Source organism: Chinchilla lanigera, unplaced genomic scaffold (assembly GCF_000276665.1).
Source record: "Chinchilla lanigera isolate Chin_1 unplaced genomic scaffold, ChiLan1.0 scaffold00011, whole genome shotgun sequence".
Classification (NCBI taxonomy): domain Eukaryota; kingdom Metazoa; phylum Chordata; class Mammalia; order Rodentia; family Chinchillidae; genus Chinchilla; species Chinchilla lanigera.
The window spans coordinates 19,127,243-19,149,907 of NW_004955412.1; the positions used below are offsets into that span (position 1 = coordinate 19,127,243).

Consider the following 22,665-nt stretch of genomic DNA (forward strand, 5'->3'; position numbering starts at 1 on the left):
CATGCATGGATGAATGGATGGATGGATTGGTGGATGTATGTATGTATGTATGTATGTATGTATGTATGGATGTATGTATGGATGGATGGATGAAATCCCATATGTAGATGCAGAAGCTGAGCTCAGCAGGGCTAACTCACTTGCCCACATAAGTAGCACAGTGGGCACTACAGAGGGACCCAAGCCCAGGTTCCTGTGGTATCCCACACTCTTACCTCTGCTACCTCAAAGAGGCCTGGCTCCTCCATGGTCCATGGCTATTTGGAGGAGTGTCCCTATGTGAACATGGTGACCAAGCAAGTGTAGGGTCCCCTGTCCCTGCAGTATGGCTCCATTCCACCCAGCAATGGCCAGAACCCACCCTCACTCCCTCCATTCAACTCACAGAGAATGATGAGTGAGATCACGAGGGCGATGAGGAGGAGGACACACCCAATGAGCGGCAGTTGCTTCTTGCTCTCCTGCCAGGAGAACTTGGGCAAGCCGAGACCTGGGAGCAGGAGAGAGTGAGACAGTTGGAGAGGAGTCCCATGTGGTGAAGGAGGGAGAAGAAACAAGGCTGGCCCAAAAGGCTCCATTAGGACCTCTGTGGCCCAGAACATGGCTCTGCCTTGGCCTGATACCAACCCTTTGGTGGAGCGCCTCCTCTGGGCCAGCCAGAACACTGTGCATGTGTTCTTTTACTTCATTCTCATAGCATCCTTGTGAGCTGACTCTTATTAGGCTCATTTATAGATGGAGAAAGTGAGGTGCATGGAAATGAAATAATTTGCCCAAGGCTGGTGAGTGGCAGAGCAAGGACTCAAATGCAGTATATCTGATTCCAAAGCTCACCCTACCAAAGTGCCTCCCCCGCCCTTATGAAAGCAAGAATGGGACGGGCCCCAAACTTTGAGGTCCGGTATGCACTAGGCCTGTGTGTTTTGAGGTGGGGTCCAATGTCCAGAAGGAATGGAAAGAATTTCCCTAAGGGCGGAGCTCTGAGACCCACTGGCTTTCCTGACTTCCTAGTGGCTGAACCAGGCAACCCAGAGTTTGGAAGTTTGGGGTGAAGGTGCCTGCCTGGTCTGAATCGCTCCCTTTCCTCCACAGTTTCATTGGTCCTGGTTTCTTCCTCCCATCCCTTCTTTGCTTCTAATTTTCTACTCTCTTGGATTTTTCCTGCAATGGATTCTTTCTACCCTCACCTGCCAGTAAGTCCCTCAAAGGCCACCCCAGCCATCCCCTCACATCATTGTCCCAAGGGCACAAGGAGCAGAGTGCCAGTTGAGATCTCCTCTTGCTCATGGACTGCTGCCCCTGTTTTTCCTGCCTCTGTCCAGAGCCCCCTTACCTAGGCTCTGCCTGCTGGTCCTGGTGGCTGCTGCTGACCTGGCAGGAGATGCCCGGATCGGGACAGCAACTGGTTTTGCTCTGACAAGATATGCTTTTGTTGGGGAGGATGCCATGGAGGCTGACTTGGCAGATGAAGACCTGTTAGATGATGACCGGGAGGGGGATTTCTGGGTAGAGGAAGCCCGGGCTGGAGGTGTCCGTGCTGGTGAGTCCTGGGCTGGAAGTGTCCTTGCTGCTGAGTTCTGCGCTGGAGGTGTCTCTGCAGGGGAGGCCTGGGCTGGAGATGTCCTTGCCGGTGAGGCCTGTGCTGGAGGTGTCCGTGCAGGGGATGCATTCTACAAACAGAATGAAGAGCATCCTTCAGGCTCTTCCCGCCAGGTCCCCTGGCTGCAGGCCCTACTAAGCTTTAGGATAAATGATCTGGGAAAGTTGACTGTGGGGACAGACCAGGAAGTGTGTGAAGAAGAGCATAACCAAGGATAGAATGAAAGCTCAAAGAGCCTACTTGCCCCATGATCCCTACAGGACCTGCAGAGGAGGGCAGAGGGCAGCAGTCATCTACCCAGACCTCAGGAGTAGCTGCTCAGGGAAAGAGTCAAAAGAGGGAGCTGCTGGCCTGCACACTCATTCTGACACCTCATATCCAGGAAACAGGGTCCCCTGAGGGAGAAGGAACCACCCCTGTGCCTCATTCATTCCACTACTCCTTTCCTTCGTGGATGTTCATTGATTATAAAATATTGCTCTTATCTGGAGCTTTTTCAGGTGTGAAATGTACTGCCTAGGAAGAGCCGTGCGCTGCCTTGTATTCTCCTTTCTCAGTGGCATAGAATCCCGGCCCACATGCACACACGTAGGCATGCACACACGTGTGCGTCCACATACACCCCCAGTCCATCAGGAGGCCTGGAAGACAAACTGCAGGGAGAGAAGGTGTGTGGCCTGGGATGTGACTCTACCACTCACAGACATGGCCTTAACCTTGCCCATTCGTAAGTGGAATGATTTATTAATGCACATTTACTGTATTAATTTATATGCAAAGACAGCATCATGACCTCTAAGTGCTTTAGCTATATTTATTTGTTTCATCCTTTTTTGCACAGCCATGTTTATAGTGGCACAGTTTATAGTAGCTAAATCTTGGAAACGGCCCAAATGCCCACCAACTGATGAATGAGTAAAGAAGATATGGGGTTTTTTCATACAATGGAGTACTACTCTGCCATAAAGAAGGATAAGCCTGAGACATTTCTAGCTAAATGGATGCACCCTGAGGCCAAACTCTTAAGTGAAATAAATCGGACATACATGTGTGAATACCACATTGTTTCTCTGGTGTGAGAAACTGAAAGTGTAAATAAGGACCAAAATATACACTAGATATTGTGAGATAGGAAGAAAATGTTCAAATGGAAAAGGAAACTAGGGAGGGGGGATGGGGAAAGGAAGGAAGGGAAAAGAAAAAATATGCTGAGAAAGGAGGAAAACATGGAAACAAAGCCTTTGTAAATAAGGAGGGGGCGAGGGGTTGAAGGGAGGGTAGGGAAATGGAAAAAATATATCATGTATGTATAAATAGAGCATGATATATAAAATATATCATATATGTAATGTAAAGGTACAAATTCCCTATGATGAATGTGATCATTATGTATACCTAAAATGTACCAATAAACTTAATTAAAACAAGCAAACAACCCAAACAAAAAGAAAAAGAAAGAAAGGAAGGTAAACTCTGTAGTTGTGGGGCAGGCAGGGTGGCAATCCCTACACTGAAGGTGGCTACTATGTACCACAAATATGTACTAATATGTACAGTTTTTAAAAGCTCAAAAAAAAAAAAAAAACCCATGAGGTGAGGACTATTATTGTCCCCATTTTGCACAGGGGGAAACAGAGGAATAGAGATGAGGCAACTTGATCAATTTTCAGAGCTAGAAAGTAACAGAGGTGGGATTTTAACCCAGAAAGTGGGGCTCTGGGACACCCCAAGGAAGGCTGTGTAGAGAAGGCAGCCAGAGAAAGCCCTTGCTGCTCTTTCTGGAGAAGTTGGCCTAGGGGGCGCTCTAGGTCTGGGTCAGGCATCCAGTGGGCAGCAAGGGTCACAGGAAGTACCTGAGCACCCTCAGCTTGCTGCCATAGACCCAGCCTCCCTCTTTCACCTCATACCAGTCTCTCAGACCCCTGCTCTAACACTCTCCGCCTCTTTGGGCATCTCCTGGGACTCCAAAGCAGGGACTGACCCAGTGCAAAGACCACATCTAACCCTCATTCTAATGTCTGCTGCTAACTGATTGGCCGCCTAAGAGGGATGATGAGGATGGCCTCCTTGCGCAGACAACCAGTAGTGCAGGCTTCCAAGGAGACAGAAGAAGGCTCTGGACCCTTTGCACCTCTGTTTCCTCCCTTCACGGACCATGGTGCTTAAACGTGTTGAACATTCCTACTAAGGGGCCAACTCAAAGTTCTTTTCATTAGAACATCTGGCCAAGTCAGCACCATCATCCCTACCAAGTATAACTGTTGGGTTTTGCTTTTTAAATTTTCTCTTCTGGGAGTCAGGGATAATTTGGGGGGGGTGTCCTCATGTTTTGTGGGGCTGAGGGATGAATTCAAGGAGAAATCTTGAGCTCCCGGTCATACTCAGCTTGCCAGAGGGAGAGACGAGAGCGGCTTTCTTAGAGAATTTCCTACTAGTGGATGTGGATAATTGCGCAGGGGTGCTGATGCTCTGGCCAGCTGAGCAGGGGCACATTTGAGTGTGTTTAGGACCCTGAAGGCAGCTGCTTATGCCACAGACACAAGTGACCCAGAACCAGGGTTAACATTCACGGCTGTTGTCTATTGACAGGATTTCCATAAAAGAAAAACAGGCTGTCCTCAGGCAGCTGTGAGTGGAACAGGACTGAGGTTTGGGGCAAGGAGAGGTGGAAGGAGACAAAGTGTCAGATGACAGGTTGACTTTGGAGTCGGGCAGTCCTGGGTCTTAGCATCTGGTAGCGGTGCGACCTTGGGCCATTCAGCTTCCTAAGTCTGTTTCTTCATCTATAATACAAGATTCCTCCTTAAGAGAGCAGTCGCCAGCACCCGGCACACAGACGTTATGCAGGAAATGGCTGCTCCTTCCCTCCTTGCCATGACACCCAGAGCGGCAACCATAGGATGAGCTCATCTTGGGGAGAGAAGAGAGTTGGACAAAAACTAGAGTAATGTCCATTAGTTAGAGGGACAAAGCTCTGCCATGTAAGGCTTTGAGCTTCCTAGCAATGATGGCCGAAGTCTTGGTACCTGCCAGGGACCTTAGCGTTCTTGTATCTCCACTGACCTACATGGTCTCTGTCTTTGTAAGTTCACACTGCAGTTCCTCTTTAACCTCAAAGGGACTCCCTGTCACTCCACAGAATAAAACATGAATCTCTCACTTGTATGTGGCACTTTAGAGTTTGTAACAAATGTTAATGTCTATGGCCTCTTGAAGCCCTCCCCTCACACTGAGAGGTTGGCGGTTCTAGAAGCCCATGTTACAGATGGGGAAACCAAGGCTCAGAGCTGGGCTAGTAGAACCACACAGACAGGACTCCATCTGAGGTCTCTGCCCCTTTTGGGTCAAGAGAGACCCTGGCATCTGCCCTTTAAAACATGTGTTGAAAGTGCTCATCCTGCATTCAGGATATGGTCAGAGAACTGGAAACTGGGGCCTTGCAGAGATGGTGACAGCATTGAGAGCCTAGGGGAGGGGCCCTGGGGATTCCTAAGGAATCTTGGCCTTGTGGATACTTCCTGAGGTGCACTGTGCTTGGGACCTTGTAGACTGCCAGGACTGGGGGGAGCCTAGTAACCTGCAGCTCCAGCAGTCAGGGTTAGAGGGACTCCAGTGGACTCTGTATGTGTGACACTGGGTGAGTGACGTCACCTCCACTTGTTACATCTCAGCTTCCTTATCCAGCTAATCACCCTGCTTCACAGCATTGTTGTCATGGGTGATATTCACAAAGCACCAGTCACCCAGTAAGGGGTGGGATGGTGGCTGTGGTTTAAGAATATCAGGTTTGAAATAGAAAGTTCTACGTGAATATGACTGCATCCATTCCCAATGTGGATCCTGTTTCCACACAGGTAAAATGGGACCAATCTTACCTCCTAATCCAGATAAATGGAGTAATACATGGAAGAATGTCTACAAATGTGGGTCAAACTATAAGGATAACAGCCCACTGGGTACTTTACTTGATCCCATTTCAACCTCATAACAGCCCTTTGCAGTTGCTATTATTAGCCCCACTTTACAGATACTGAACCTGAGGTACAGGGAGGTTCAGCTCATACCAGGGAAGTGACAGGGCTTGGATCTAACTAGGCCTGCTAGGAGTCTTGACCAACAGTATCACAAGTGCCCAAAGGAATTTCCTTCCTCTCTTCAGAGCTCACTATATGCAAAGTTCTACATCCATTATGTCATTTGACTATAGTGAGCAACGAGGTCAGGAACAGGAGCTGGAGCTCAGAGGGACCAACCAGTAGGCCTGACCCACATTCTTACCCCAAACTAAGGAACTCTGACACAATCTTCCATATCCCAGTCAAGTGCTCAAGCTATCTCCATCTCAATGTGACCCTATGATACTGTCCCTGTTGCTCCATCATGAAGGGCAGGAACCAAGGAGCCAGGGTTGGAGGAGAGAAGGCTGAGAGCGTTATGGGGTCAGAAGAAAAATAGGGGTGCATTTTGTGAAGTTGGACCAGAGTAGTGAGTTGAACCAAGACGAAGTTGATTGGCTGGCAATGGTGGAAAGCCAGGAGCAGCCAGAATGGGCCATGTCCCATGTCTTCTCTGGCATAAGCTTTCCACCCTGGCCTTTGTAAGGGGAGCACTCTGCTACCAGAGCTGGGGGAGGCAGGAGGACAGTGGTGGGCCCCTAGGACCAGGACAAGATGAGAGTCCCAGGACTCCAAGATCTGAGTGAGAGCTGTGAGGATGTCAGCTGGAAGGGCAGCCCCAAGACCAGAGGGACACATCAGCCACGGTGAGGCCATCTGCTCCACCCCTGACTCTGAACCTCAAGTCAAACATGGCGGGAGGTTGGGAAGCATCTCCATCTTCAGGGACAATCAAAATGGGACATCCCACAGCCATCCCTCTTTAGGCATTCCATGGCTTGCCACCCCACCCTGCTGGAAGTCTTTCCTGATGTCTAACCTGCTACTAACTCATTTCCTTCCAACTCTTGGAGAGCATCTGCTGAGATTCCATCCTCCCACTTGGAGGCTTGCCCTCATCCAGAGAGCAGATGCTGTGACCACAGAGAAGGGAGGAGACTTCCTCTTCGAGGTCCCCAGATACAAGGGACAGAGTCAGGACCAGAGTGAAGGCCTCCCAAATCTTGGCATTTGCAAGTAGCGCAAGACTCAGGAATGAGACTCAGATGACTAAATCCTTGCCATGCATTGACCTCTCCACAACCTTACTGCAGGCCAGAGGCTCCTCAGTCCAGGCAGGGGTGGATGGACAGGGCAGGGTAGGGCACAGGCACCTGGCTGGCTCTGGGCTATTTCATGGCCAATCCATCTTTCCTGACCCACCACGTCCTCCCACCTACTCCAAGGTTGCCTCTGGGGTTATTTTGGGGGTTCCCGATGCCCTTCCTATGCCATGAAACAGGCCCTTACCCCAGGCTGCCATTGCTGCCACCTGGCTGTGCCTTGGCAGCACCTGGGGGATCCTATTCAAAGAATGCCCGGAGCCTCCACGTACTGTGGGGCTGGGGCAGCATTAGAGGATCCACAGAAAGGCAGTGAAGGCTGGGCCGGGGAGAGCTGAGAAGAGCAGGGTCTGGCTCTGAGGCTCTCATTCCAAGCATTTCCTGGATACTAGGAAGTAGCAGCTTGAAACACGTTTATATGCTTTTCCTGAAGTTGCTCAGGTCACTGTGACTGCAGAGCAGGGACCAAAACACTCAAGGGCCCTTGTTCCCAGTCCAGTGCTCTCTAAACCTCAGGTCCCATGGGTGGAGAATGTGGCCCCAGGTGAGTGGGACATTCTTATGGTTTCCTGAAGGACTCTGCCCCTTGGACCCTCACTTGGTTGGGGCTGAGAGTTAGTTAAAGAGCCTCAGGATCCTGCCTTTGGCCTGCCCTGGGTCTTCTGCAGGCCCAGCCAGTGATGCTATGAAGTGGGGCTCCGTCTGTGCTGAGCAATGATGCAGCCAGATCACGAGCGGCTACAGCTTGGACTCTGACGGCTGCACTGCTGCTGCTGAGAGCGCCAGGAAGACAGTGAGAAGGACCCCACCTGAAGAATGCCCATGGTCTAGCAGCAACAGTGAGGATACAGCTTTACAGCCCGAGGCAGGTGCAATTTCAGATCCCAGCCGAGCTCCCCCCTCTGGCCATCCCTTCCTAAAACCACCCCCAGAGGGCAGGTTTAGCATGCTACAGGTTGTCCCAGCTGGAAGGCCTTAGAAAGCCCTGCAATCCAAACCCTTTCTTTCAGCAATAAGGCAATGAGTCTCAGAGAGAACTTGTGACCCGGCCAAGGTCACAAGACCAGTAGGGGACATAGAAGTCTGGGCCCCTGGCACCATTATCAGTCTCTGTGCTCACCTGGTGTCTGCCCTTCCCACCCTCCCGTGAGGAAGGACCCTTTCCCAGATCGAGACCTCTGAGACCTCCCTCTTTTCCAGGCACCTTGAGTATCAAGGGCTTTTGAATAGATGGACACAGGTAGGACCAGGGGTTAGAGCCCCAGCATTGAGGACAAGCGGGGAAGAGGTGCTCCCCAGCACCCACCAGGGACACTGGTGGTTCCTAAAACACTTCTCGAGCTGGGCTTATCCCATTATGGACCAGACTGGTTGGGGTTGTAGTGGAATAGAGCTTCTTCCTCCTTTTCACTGCCTGACCCAGGCTTCACTGTGCCACTAGGGACACTGGCTCTCTTCTACTCTCCTTCCTGAGCCTGGAGAACTCCACCAACAGGCCTCTCAGAAGCAGGCAGATTCGCAGCTACCACTTCCTTGCACCCAGCACCAGCTTCTCTATGTACACCATGGACACCATTGATCTTTGAGTCAGACGAAGGAGCTGGGGAGGCCTCCAGTGCCCCAAGCATCACAGGGGTCTTGCCTCTGCTGATGGCTGCCTAATTTGGGGATAGTCACATCTCAGCTCTTTCATGTATAAATGAAAGGGTTGACAAACAGCCACTTCCCAATACTTCAGCACCCTGGAGATCAGCAGCAAGTGCTGTGGCAGAGCTCCGAGTCCTCCCCCCACCTCAGAGAGACGAAATCTGCTCTTTAGCTTCACACAGTCGCCTCTACATGACATTTCATTTGAACAAAAGAAGCAGCTACTACAAAGACCTTGGAAATGAGCTCTTTACAAGAGCATTAACATTTCTTCTGGTTTAGGATGCCTTCCGTACACATGAATGAGCCCAGGAGATCCCTATTAGATTGGCATCAAAACACCTCCTGTTCATTTATCGCTTCATTCATTTCTTGAGTGCTTGTTATTGCCAAGCAAATGATATTTCCTGCCTCCGTCTTTCACTATGTTTATACCTTCCCTCCCTGCTATACTGGGGTGGTGACACAGCCCTGGGCTGGTGCATTGGGGGGGCTCCCTGGGCTGTCTCGGTTGTTGCTTCCTTTGAAGAGAAATCAGGTTCCACCTGGGGCTGTCTAGGCCTCCTTCAGAGCTGCTAAACTGAGTTCCTTGTGGCGTCTTCCCTTGTGCCACCTCCACCACTACCCTACTCACCTGCCCAGGCACAGTCCACCCCATTGTTGCTGTATCAAGAGGAAGCTGTTTTGGCAAAACAAGACACTTAAACTAAGTGGCCATTGTTACATCAGTCGACCTTCCCGCCCAGCACCCAGCATGGAGCCCTATACGCATACTCCCACACATTTATGCTCACACTTGTTGGCCTATAGAGGACAGTGCAGAGGAAAGTGTGGCAGCAAGAGCCAGGTGGAAGGCTGCTCAGCACCAATAAAAATGTGAATCAGAAATCTCAGGTGGGGATTGTATGCTCCTGGGGCAAAGAGCAAGGGCTTGGGAGGGCTGCATTTGGGCACTGGGGAACAAAAAGGGGATTTGAATTTACTGTTGTGCCACCTTGGGAACCTGCCTAGCCCGCTCTGGGGAAAGTGCTTCATCTTGGATATTCCTGGCCCACTAATCCGGAGTATCTGTGGTTTTGGGCTGATTTAGAATCAGTTTCATTTTAGTAATTTCCAGTGTAGGGCAATCTAATCTACAAAGGATTGTGGCTTTATCAATGAGCCTATTCAATCTTTAATAAGTATTGCATTTCTCAAAGCATTAAAAAAATATGACTCATTTTGAAACAGCACAAAATATGCAGTATTTGGCAAGAACAGATGCACACCTGCTATCACATTCTAATTCCAGTGACTGCCAAGGAACCAGAAAAGGATCTCAGAGGGCAATTTGTCTAACCTTCTCCTTTGGTTGGTGGGGAAACTGAGACATGGAGAGGAGAAAACAGATGTTCAAATTTAGGACCCAGTACTAGTCCCTGGATGATGGTGATAATAATGCTGGTAGTGATGATGATGGTGATGGTGATGATAAACCTTAACATTGTGGCTATATCTGCATCTCTAAGTTGCTTGCTATTTTGGAAGCACTTTACCACGTGGAAGACTATTCTGAGACTCCTTGAGGTAAGCGCTGTTATTATTCTAGTTACAGATGAAGAAACTAGGTACCCAGAGATTAAGTGAATGCCCAAAACTTGATCAGTTCTCCCTTCACCACAGTACACAGCTCTTCTATTTTTTCTTTTTGAGACAGTCTTGCTAAGTTGCCCAAGCTAGCCTCAAACTCATGCATTCACCTCCTGCATAGCTGGGGTGCCCCTTGCATGATCCTTCTGAAGAGCCAGTGGCTCCCATGGGAGCATTATCAGGCCCAAGTCTGTGAACCAGTCTTCTTTGCTATTTTTGGAGCTGAAAGACAAAGCACACAATCTTTCTTTCTGCAATGAAGCCCTCAAGGAGAAGACACAGCCTCACATGACCAGCTTCTCCCAACCAACTCCCATTTGATCAGTCCTAAGACATCTGCAGACAAGGTTAGGAGGCCCAACTATAGTTCTCCTTGCCTGCACACCAGGTTCATTTTACCTTAAATAAGGAGGTGGATGTAAAAACCTGAAAGGAATGTAACGGTTTGTTTCTTTCACTCTAAAACAAGTTCATAAAATTTCTCTTCCAGAATGATCCTGGGACCTACCATACCTTTGACACTCAGTTCATACATTAATTGGGAGTTCTCATTTTTCCATCAAAAGCGAAAGCCCTATTCTCCATTCTCTGCCCCTCCAGCAACCTTCCCTGGTTGCTGGTCCCTTACTCTGGAGAGATGAGCTGCCTAGGCAGACAGCACCCCTATAATCCTGTCCCTGCCCCTACCATCACATCCAGCATGCACGTGGTCACCTGTTTGGTTTGAGAACTATCAAGTTTAGGCTCCCAACAAGCTGCGAAGGAGGACACACCATAGCTATGACTGTAGAGTCATCTTCCACAAGCTCCAGACAAAACTCCATTTTGTTCTGTGTACCACCCTTTCTGTTCACCACTGAGCTTCAGAAGTCAAGGCCCAATGACCTTGGTGGAGTAGAGATGAGTCAAGAAAACCAGAGAAAATGGTGAGCAAGGCAGCCAGGGTCTTGGGGGAGAAAACCAAGGGGCAGCTGAAAGAATAGTGGGAGAAATGATGGTGAGGATTACAGAAACACATCTGGGGCTCAGAATGGATCACAAGCCAACCACCCACTAGGATACAATAAGTTAATCTTTCTCAGACCCAGAGTTGGCCCATTCTTCCCAGAAGGCCGTTTCTTACCACATCGGTAAATATAAACAATACGGAGATGAGCAGAAAACAAGATTACAGGAAAAGTCAGAGAATCAAGGGGATTTTCTCAAGAAAAGAAGGCAGAGGCACAGTTGAACAAGGCCTTGGAAAGCCTTCACGTGTGTATTACTGCCTTGTCCACAGAGCTACTTTCTAGCTGTTTTCTATCACTCCCAAGAGCAGAAGAATCTTGGTTGGAGCTGAAGGAAGTGTAGTTAAGACATAAGGAAGCCCTGCCCAAGGACAAGCATTATTAAACCAAAAAATAAAAGATCAGAAGTAGTTGAAAAAAATCCCCATGAAAATCTTGAATGCACATAGAAAGCCACATTTTCCTGGGAAGGTTTAGCTAAGGGGTTACACAAGGTGACCTTGAAGGTTAGTTTAAAATGTTCTTGATTTTCAAACCAGCAAAAATTAGGTTTGATTAGATTCTCAGCAGGCTAACAGCAGAGTCATCTACCTAACAGGATAGAAGTCCTGGGCGGAATGCTCAGAAGCCACACAGCAGGGTCCAAGATTCAGCCACACAGCCCTGAGACGCATGGCCAGACCCTAGCCCCATCAGCTAGCCTCCCCCAGGGGCTTCTGGGGATCACAATAAACAGGTCAAAAGCCCCCAATCCTAAGTAGCTTCCAACCGGAAAAGGCACATTCAATTTCCCACAAAACCCCAGCCACACGGGTGGCGGTGCCCTACGTGCCTCCCAGCCCTGTCCCTGCTCCCCAGGGCTGGGAGGAGCCCCAAAGCCCACAGACACACTTACTCGGCAGCTGTCCCCCTCCATGGCCTCGGAGGGATCAGTCTTCCAGTCTCAGCTGATGTCGAGGGGAAGAGCCATGTTGACCCTTGGCTCCCCAGGCATGTGGGGAAAAGGAGGTTGAGGCTGAGGCCGGCCCCCACCAAATGGGGGCGGGGAAACCGGGTGATGTGTGAGGTAATCTTGAGTATAAACAACATGGAACTTGCCAGACCTGTCTGTCTGCCCTGTCCCAGGCCATCCCAGTTACTCAGCGAATACCGGGAGTGTGAAGCTAGCTGCCTTGGCTCCTGAAACTGCTCTCACAGAGGCCACTGGGAGGGCTTCGGAGGGCTGCAGGTTTCCTCTTCCAGAGATTCAGAGAGAGGATTGCTTAGCCCTGCTGACCCGAGCCCTTAAAGGGTGATCCTGCTCCCATAAGGGATGCCCAAGGCTAGGAGCAGAGCCCCATGAAGGGCAAGACAGGGTGATTTTCACCTACAAGAACTGCATGTCCAAATCCCAAAGCAAGGCTCCTGGTCTGACAATTTCTTTTTTTTTTCTGAACTCCATTTATTTCTGTGAAAATTCTTAACAAAGGAATTACAAGGAAAGGGCCTTTAATTATGCATACGGTAATAAATTGCCTCTCTTGAAAACAATAAAAACGTTATGAAAGGACACCTCAAAGTTAATTACAATAAAACACATAAATATCTAAATGGAAACCCTTCCAAGAAATACTGGGCAGACTCATGATCCCACATCTGGGATCCCATTCTTGTCCTCAGTCAAAAGAAATAGAGGAAGAGCTATATGTCTCCATACTTGGCAGAGTAAAAGCCTTGCAGGTTCTCAGCACTTGGGAGTGCTAAGATTTTTAGAGTTTGAAGGAAGTGCAGAGATTACTTAGTGGTTCTCTCCTGTCATTTTACAGATGGAGAGACAAGGGCCAGAGACTGAGGAATCTGCACAAGTCACACATAACAAACAGCAGCAATAATGATAAGGTGTTAGGTATCCTGTGAAATGCTTCACATATATCTTTCATGCATTCATTCAACAAATATTTATTAAATGCCTCTTACATGCCTGGTCTTGTTCTAATGATAACAACAACAACAAAAAAATCAACATGGCTGCAGAATGGTCAAAAAGAAAGCAAAAGCCTTTTTTTAAGCCTCAGAGTTTTTTCTGATAGGGGTAAACTGCCCCCACAGGCATCATATCAGGACTGAATCTGACAGAGATAAAATTTTCCAAGACCGAACAATGTGTTGCAAGGTATGACAAACATGAGATTAACCAGTTGGCCTCTTGACATCAACATTCCAGTGGATTTAAAAATTTTATAACCATCCTAGTTGGCTCCAGTGTCCAACTGCTGAACCCATTTCATTTCTGCTTATCTTTCCTCAAGTATGCTTCTTTTGTTTTAAAAGCCTTAGTCCTGCCTAACCTTGGTGGACATTGACCCCCTGTCCCCAGTGTGCAAATCTATTCTGCACCCATATGAAAGTGTCTTGGCTTCTCTTGTCAGCCTTGTTTGTGACTTCTTGGTTTGCATTAGGGGCTGGAGACACAACAGGCTAAGACCCCTCCCTATGACACGGGTGTTGGAGGGTGAGGGGACAGACAGAAATGAGTAAGCCAATGAAGCAGTACATTAGAAGGTGAGACATGCAATAGAGAGGGAACAAAACAGAGGGAGGAAGGGATCCGAAAGGCTGAGGAGTGGAGTCTGAACTGGAAAAGCATAGCTGGGATGGCCTCTTGGGTAAGATTTGAAGAAAGAAACTATTACTCCCCCTCACTTACATTTAAGAAAATAGAACTTCTGGCTCAGAATGGAAATGGTTCTCTGCAGCTTTAGGTCTTTGAGGGACATCTGCTCCAGAGGCAGAGGCTGAAGAAGAGAATTTTGGAGACTCAACACAAGTACCATTTTGGGGGCGCCATTCACCGGCTCACCAAGAAAGAGCTCAGCCATGGCTACATGCCCTTTCTGCCCTCCACCTGCCTTCATGCCACCACAGAGGGACCCCTCCCACTGGCCATCCGGTCCTGAGGACAGGCCAGCCTTGTGCTCTTGGCTCACCCCTACTGAGGTGCCTCTCTCCACATAAGGCCACCCCTGAGTCTTGGCACCCGTAGGCCCTGCCCTCCTAGGCCAAAGCAGCTGAGCCCCTGGGTGGACCCTCTGTGGCAACCCTGCCTGGTAACTACCTGAATGGCTCCAAGGAGTGGAAAGTGCCATTGCCCTATGGGGCACAGTCCTGACTATGTAGGTGCCACCTCTTTCCAAAGAAGGGTTTGCACAGCTGCCCTTCCTTGTGATTCACTCATTTGTCCATGGTTCCAGGTTCCCCTTTATAGGACACGTGACAGAAAACAAATCCCACTTCCCCATGACAGCCTTTCTCACCCTTTTTAAGATGATTCTTGGTGACCCTCTGAGTGGGTCACTTTTCACAACTGAGCACACCCACTTCCTCCATTGGCTGTCAAGGCAAAGTGGCTTCACGTCCCCTTGAATCCACTGACTTCTCCATAACCACCACGGCCCTCCTGAAGTGGAGTCTGGAGCCAAGGAGCCCCACAGCTATATATATTATGGGCTTCCCTGACTCTGTAGATAAAAACCACCCACTGTTTGCTGGAAATACGCATTGAGCTGCTGCTTATTTTTCCACAGAAATGAAGCAGGTGTAGGCCAACCAGAGATGCTGATGGACCAGGACTTAAACCCAGCAAAAGCAAGCTCAAATATACCTGTGCACGGCTGAGTGAAAGAGTCAGAGTAAAGAAGAGTGAACGAGTGCCTTACTACTGTTGTCACCAGAGTGCCACATTCAGACCGGAATGTTCTTAACTCCTGGATGACCCATCTGAGGAGGACTTCTGGAGGAGAACGTAAGATCTGAAGCTGTGAGAAAGATAGACAGCAAGACAGACTGACACCCTAGAGTAGTCACGGGGAGCTTGTTAGGCCTGGGAGGAACATTCAGAGTGGCGAGTGCTGAGGGGTTTGTAAGGTTAGGGTAGAATCAGCTTGGGGTTTTGTGGCCAGTTGGCTCTGGAATCATAGCTCCTCTGCATAGTGCAGGTTAAGTATCTCTTATCTGAAATGCTAGTGCTCAGAAATATTTTGGATTTGGGATTGGGGGGGTCAGAATATTTGCATGTACACAGTGAGATACCATGGGGATAGGACCAAGTCTAAACATGAAAGTCATTTACGTTTCCTGTATACTGCTTACACATACCTGGGAGGTAATTTTATATGATTTTTTTGTGCACCTGTGTTTTTATTTTGCTCCATCACATGAGGTCAGGGTGGAATTTTCCACTTGTGGTATTACATCAGTGCTCAAAAAGTTTCAGATGGTACAGCATTTTGGATTTTGGATTTTTTGACTAGGGGTATTCAACCTGTACCTGTGTCCTTGGGCAAATCACTTCCCTCTCAGCATCTCAGTCTCCTGATCCATAAAATTCCTTTTAAATACAGTATTTTGTCCATTCAATGAAATTATTTGTATGGTTCATTTGACATAGGACCTGGCACATAGTGCCCGGTGATAAATAGCAGTCATGGTGATATTAGATAGATAGATAGATAGATAGTTACATAGATAGCTATGTAAAATTATGGTTTCAACAACCAAGAGTATTTTGAGCAGGAGAGGAGAGTATTAAGTTGCATGCTTTGAATCTAAAGCCCAAGCAAAGGGAAGGGTTGCCGGCTGCAGTTTTGGTGAAGAAAGCCTTCGGGTAAGAGCTGGACTGGGCTTATGTTGTGGCTCTGTTTCATCTACACAGTGTGACTCCTTCCCAGGTGGCCCCCGGACATCTATTTTCCTATCCTAAAAAGTAAGGCAACTTTCAGCTTTGGAAAGGGGTTCAAAGAGGCTGGCAAAGGTAATTAGGAAGGCTAGAGCTCCTTGCCAGTGAGCTGTGAAGCAGAGAATTTGAGAGAGGGAAACAGAATCACAGTCTGAGAAAGAAGCAAATGCCCCTGAGGGTTGCTCAGAGAGACAGGAACAGAAAAGTCAGAAACCAGAGAAAAAGAAAAAAAAGTGACATGCAATAAATAAAAACTAGGAGGAAAAACTACATATGTATGTGTGTTTGTATGTATTTTCCCATGGATAAAAATAAAGCAAAATAAGTGGCATGTGCAATAAATAAAAACTAGAAGGAAAATACTACATGTGTATGTATGTATTTTTCTTATAGATGAAAATAAAGAGAACACCAGGAAGTAAAAACTCATCTTTACAAAGCACTGGCACATATGTTATGTATATTCTCAGAACTCATTTTGTAACAAGGAAGTAAAGACTCAAGGATGTATGTATACTTTCCATGTCAACAGCGTTTTGAGCTCAATCTCAAATCTATGTTTCTGCCTCTTTGCCCATGTTTTTACCATGACAGGATCTGCTGGCTATTTTAATCTTTAATGTCAATCTACTGCTTTGACGATAAATGTCAAAATGTTGAATTTGTACATTCTTGTTAGGACTTTTAGGGTCTTTGCAACTCAGAGTACTTAAAAAGGAATATTTTATTTTGATGCAATTCTTTTCCTGGGTTTATTTCTCAGCTGCTTCAGGTGTGTTTTTATCACACAGGTGATAAGAGTGAAGTCAATGAAGGTGAACTCCTGCAGGTCCCCAGGTTAATCATGCTGTGTTTTGCCAACTGTCACCTCAAGATAGACGTTTAAAAAGTTTGTTCAGTGAAAGGAAAATGTTATACACTTTGAATCTTTTGGCTTTTGAATGTGAATCATTAAAAAAAAATTCCAAAGGTGCTCAGACTTTAACCGTGGTTAACACCAGAAATTTAGCTATTTGGATGCAGCGATATTATTCTACTTCTCTCACAGGATATTCAGAACTAGGAAAGAAAACACTATCCTTTCTGCTTTTTCCACTTTCCAAAGACATCTCCTTTTAGAACAAGATTAGCTAAATACAATAATTTACTGTGAGCATAGAGCACTTGAATGAACTCTGAGGTCATTTCTTCACCCATTTCTTCAGTTGAATGAACTCTGAGGTCATTTCTTCACCCAGGAAGTGTTTACATTCCTGCTTTGGTTCTCTGGAGGAGCCTACGTAATCAGCATCTTTTGACCTGACTTACACCAGCTCCTACTGGGTAGAGAAGTTTGTATGTGCTCAATCAGGGCCACAGGCAAATGGGGCAAGGAGACTGTCTCCAGCAGAGAAGCCAAGGGTCAGTTAGGGATATATTCAGCAGGATAATAAGACTCAGAAATATCACATTTGCAAGGCACTTTCTCGTCCTTATCTCATCTGGCCCTTAGGGTCACCTTTTAATGCAGACAGGACAGGTAGCATTCTCTCTAACGCCCAGAGAGGCCAGACAACTGTTCCAAGCAATCTCGGGTTTGGCTTGGCTGGGCGTCGCTGCCACTGAAGTGCCTCCAAGATTGTGTGCCTTGCAGAGTCAGACAGTAAGTTAGTGGATTCGCAGAGCCTCCATCCTTTTGCGGGGGAGGAGGTACTGGAGATTGAACCCAGAGCCTTTGCATTGAGCTGTATCCCCTGCCCTTTGTTTTATTTTAGTTTTTGAGACAGGATCTCACTAAGTCACTAAATTGTCCAAGTACCATGCCTTGGTTTTAGAGTCCCTTAATAGGTAGGACTGAATAAACTTTGTGAAGATATAAACACTTCCCCTGAACCTGTCTTTGTTTCCATCCTGCTGCATTTCACAGGGTCACACGACCTCAGTCCAGCCCTGACTGGTCCCCTTGTCAGCAGCACTGCAGGTAACAACCTCACTTGAGTTCTCTTGAGGGTGATCCGGCCAAGGCAGGTCTGCTCTGTCTGTCCCTTAGGGATCACACGATGGATGGCATGAGGTGGCTGTTGGGACTTCAAAGCACTTGGAGGACTTTGGACGTTATTACTGTAAGTTTAAAACTCTGGGAAAATAGATCTTTCTACAACTTGACTCCACTCGATGCTTTCGAGTTCTTTTATGCTCCCTCTTGTACCATGCCAGAATTTGGCTCAGATTTTGAAGATGTACAGATTTACATTGTTTTTCTGCTTGGTCTTAGTTTTCCCACACATAGGGGTTGTGATCTTATGGTCCAACACACACACACACACACACATACACACACACGTTGGAATTCTGGTTAGATTACTTAAAATTTTACTGCTCTAATCTCAATTTCTTATCCATAAAACAGGGAAGAGAATGATAACTACTTACTAGGGCTGTGGGGATTAACTGAGATAATGGTCAATAAAAATGGTAAGTCATGCATTATACAACTTTTTTTCTAGGTCACAGTTTTTTTCAATAATTTTGGGTGTTGGGCCTTTCAGTATATTTAGAAAGCTTGAAATAAATGTTGCAAATTCACTATTATAAGGCCAGATTAATGGATATATTTCATTAAATTTGGACACTATTCATTTATCCAAATTAGTTACCAGCATTTAAAAATCCAGCAATTAAAGCTGGTAGGGTGAGAATGCCTAATCTCAGTACATGGGAGGGCTGAGGCAGGAGGATCACAGCAAGCTGGAGGTCAGCCTGGGCTACATAGTGAGTTCAAAGTCTCCCTGAACTACATAAGCAAGATCATCTCCAAAAAAACCCCCCCAAAACCCCAGTCACTCAATCAATCAATATCCAAGGAAATCTGGTCTGCCAACCAAAAGTGACCAGTACTTTGCCTATAATATATGCTAAATAAGTATTTACTAACTAATTAATATCATTCTCTTGCATGATATTACAATGTCTAGCACAAATCTAAGCGACCGGTTAGTCAGTCAACAAGTCTTTATTGAATCTCTACTATGTACCAAACAGAAATTGCTTCATAACTAAATTGCTTCTATTGATCTCCTCATTGCAAAGAAAAATTGCTATGTCCTCCTACAAATTACCTCAACTGAAATGAATCATGGCTCTATCCTCTTGAGATAGTTCTGATGTTACATGTGTGTCCTTCAGAGTAACCAGAAAGAGCCTGGATTTCTAGAACTGCAGAATTAAGGAGTCTGGGCAGTGGTTAGTTGAGACCTTGGTCAATGAGTCAGGCAGACCTGGATTTGAGTACAGGCTCAGCAACATGGAAGATTCGTGATGTGAAGCAGATAATTGACTTGGCTCTTCTGAACCTCAGTGGCCTCCTCTCTACCCAGGCAGAGTAGGATCCACCTCATAGGATTACTTGAGGATGAAATGAGATGTGTTTGAATGTTGGAACTGGAAGGAGGGTCAGAGATCTTCTCTGAACAGTCAATCGTTTCCTTAAACTTCTGATTCAGGAACAACTCCCTGTTGCCTTGAAGCTGCACTTTGAGAGGCCAGGACTCTACAAACTCCCTTCCTGCACCTAGTCTTTCCTCCCTGGCCTCAGCCCATGCCTTGGGCCTCTGTGTTCATCACATCACAGGTCTTGGCCTGAAGAGCCAGCTGTCCTCAGCCCCGCCTGGGACCACCTGGGCCCCACCTGCTCTGAGTTCGTTGGGGATGAGAAAGACCAGAGAGCCTTCCGGTGTCACCACCCCACCCCTCCTGATCTCAGCACTGGTGCTTTCCACTCACCTGTGCCTGGAAGAGCAAGTTCTCCCAGTCTGCACTGGGCCAGGCCTGGTGTGATGCCATGTGGTCCCAGTCATCAACTCCAGGTTCATTTTAATTACTCCCATGAGCAGATGACACATCTGGAGGGGCTAACGGGGGTAATTACCTGGGTGGGGTGACAGCCCAGCTGCCTAAAAGAGTGCTTTGCTCTGGCCATGGAGAGCTAGGGGAAAATCGTCAGGAACTCCTCCTGGGCTGACCCTCCAGGACCCCTTCCAAGAAGATCTTACAGGGCATCCGAAGGCCACAGACTGGAGTCTGGGTTTGGGGGAATATGCACACACTGTATGAGGCACCAGCTAGCAACTGTGTATTTCCAGGTCCGGTATCCAGCTCATGGGACGTGTCCTGCCTGATTTCTCCTCCTTAAGAGCCAAGTGGTGATCAAAAGGAGCAGATTTGTGCATTCATTCCACCAAAAATCTTAGTGGCTTTACTGAGATAGAATTCAGGTACCCTACAATTCACCCATTTAAAGTGAACAATGAATGATTTTTAGGATATTCACAGAGTTGTGTAACCATCACCACAATCAACTTTAGAACATTTTCACCATTCCCCAAAGAAACACCATACTCATTAAGCAGTCACTCTCCATTTCTCCCCAGTGTCCCTCCCCAAGCCACGACCTTTGACAAATACTTACAGTTGTATCAACAAGTGGACAGAACTACAATCAAAATTACAATATTTCCATCTCTCCAAAAAGTTCTCTAGCCTTTCCTCACTCAGTCTCCTGTTCACATTCTCAGTCTTCAACCTGGATTCATTTTTTCCTACTTGTAGGATGTTATATAATGTATTTATAACTATAAATATGTACTCTTCTGTGTATGGCTTTATTCAGAGGACACGATGCTTTTGAGATTAATCCATGTTGGTATAAGCAGTAGTTTGCTTCTTATTTGTTGCTAATGATATTCCCTTATATGGCTATGCTACAATTTGTTTATCCTTTTATGGCTTGATTGACATTGATCTCTAGTTTGGAGCTGTTAGGAATAAAGCTTTTATGCATATTGACATATTCTTTTTCATGGGCTTATGTTCTCATTTCTTTTAGGTAAATACCTAGGAGTGGAATTGCTGGGTCATGTGGTAAATGTATGATTAACTTTTAAGAAATACTAAACTATTTTCCAAGGTGGCTGTATTATTGCATACCCACCAGCAATATGTGAGAGTTCCAGTTGCTCTACATCTTTGCTAACAGTTGGTATTATCATCTTTCTCAAATTTTAATTATTCTAGTGAGTGTGTAATGATATTTCAGTGTGGTTTCAATTTGTATTTCTCTGACATTTAATGATATAGAGCATCTCTTCATTGAACTTCTTGGCCATGTCCATATTACTTCAAAATTTTCCCTCTTCTTCTTTTCTTAATTGAGTTATCTCCCTCTTTATTACTGAGCTGTAAGATGTTTTATGTATTCTGAATACTTTTTGTAATCCTTGGATGCATGTTTAGCAAGTATTTTCTCCCAGTTTATGATTTTTCATTTTTAACTGAAAAGTTCTTTGTTTTTACTACAATCCAATAGATTGATTTTTTCTTTTATTATTCATGTTCGGGGCTGGAGATTTAGCTCAGCGGCAAAGCGCCTGCCTGGCAAGCGCAAGGTCATGGGTTCGGTTCCTGATACCAGAGAAAAACCAAAAAAAATATATATATATATATTATTCATGTTCATCATGATTTATCTAAAACTCGATGCCTAACTAAAAGATTTTCTGATGTTATCCCCTAGATTTTTTCCTACTTTTAACTGTTACATTTAGATTTATGACCTGTTTCAAGGTAATATTTATATATGGTGTGAGGTAAGGGTCAATTTCTTTTTTTTTCATTGTGTATATTGAATCACTCTAGTATCATTTGTTAAAAAGAACCTTTTCCCAATTGAATTACCTTAGCATTTTTTCAAACATTAGTTGATTATGTAAATGTGGGTCAATTTTTGTACTCTGTTTCATTCCACTGTTCTATACATCTGTCTGTATGCTAACACTACTTACTTGGCTGACAGTTTGAAATAGGTTAGTGTGTAAGTCCTCAAATTCTTTTTTTATTTTTCAAAAGTGTTTTTGCTATGCTAAGGCCTTTACATTTTCATAAAAGTTGTAAAATCAGCTTTTCAGTGTTTTACAAAATAAAATTTGCTAGGACTTTAGGACTGCATTAAAATTGTACATGGTTTAGGGTAGAGATGACATCTTAAAAATATTGAGTCTTTTGATCCATGGACATAGTATATCTCTCCATTTGTTTAGGTCTTCCTTTAATTTCTCTCAACAATGTTTTCTAGCTTTTAGTGTACAGGTCTCCCATACATTTTATCTTCAGGAAGTTTGTGTTCATTGGTTATTGTACATGGTATTTTTTATTTCTATTTTCAATTGTTAATTTCTTAGAAATATAATTGGGTATTGTGTATTAATTTTAGATACCACAGCCTTGCTAAAGCACATATTAGGTTTTTTGTTGATTTTTTTAATGTAAATTTTTATGGTGTTTGTTAATAAAAAGCTTTATGTGTCCTTTTTAATATGTTTTTTCCTCCTTACTTTGTTGTTCCAGTACCAGGTTGAATAAAAACAATGCAAGTGGACACTTTTGCCTTGCCACTGTTCTTTAGGAGAAAAAACTCAAGCTTTTATCAATATTTTAGCCGTATATGTTTCATAGAAGCCTTCCCCTACGAGTTGTGGATACTCTTAGTTTTGCAAGAGCTTTTAATCATAAATGGAAGTTTAAGATGTGTTAATTTTTTTCTGCATGCACCAAAATGATCATTTTTTTTCTTTTTTAATATGATGATATGCTGACTTACTTTGATGGTGTAAACTAATTTATTTATTTTTAATACCACTCTTAGTGGCTTTTCAATCAGAGAAGAGGAGGAGACTAGTTGGAGGTTTCTATTATTATCCAGGTTAAGAATGAAGGGGCAGAGGGCTGGGGATTTAGCTCAGCGGCAAAAGCACTTGCCTGGCAAGTGCAAGGTCGTGAGTTCGGTTCCTGGTACCGGAGAAAAACCAAAAAAAAA

At 45.8% G+C, this 22,665-nt stretch overlaps 1 protein-coding gene across 4 annotated transcripts in view; it reads right to left on the reverse strand.

The window, feature by feature from the left end:
• Tmprss13 (transmembrane protease, serine 13) overlaps positions 1 to 12,149 on the reverse strand; it is a 28,001-nt gene extending 15,852 nt beyond the window's left edge. For 3 of the 4 annotated variants that reach the window (XM_013511252.1, XM_005378225.2, XM_005378224.2), the window contains exons 1-3: positions 11,997 to 12,148; positions 1,334 to 1,670; positions 386 to 490 (exon numbers count right to left, since the gene is read on the reverse strand). In XM_013511252.1, the coding sequence (XP_013366706.1) occupies positions 386 to 490; positions 1,334 to 1,670; positions 11,997 to 12,017 (463 nt within the window). In that variant the 5' untranslated portion in view covers positions 12,018 to 12,148. Of the gene's footprint in view, positions 1 to 385; positions 491 to 1,333; positions 1,671 to 11,996 lie in introns of all 4 variants that reach the window. The other variant, XM_005378223.2, reaches the window with a different exon arrangement.
• Between the last annotated feature and the right edge of the window lie 10,516 nt (positions 12,150 to 22,665).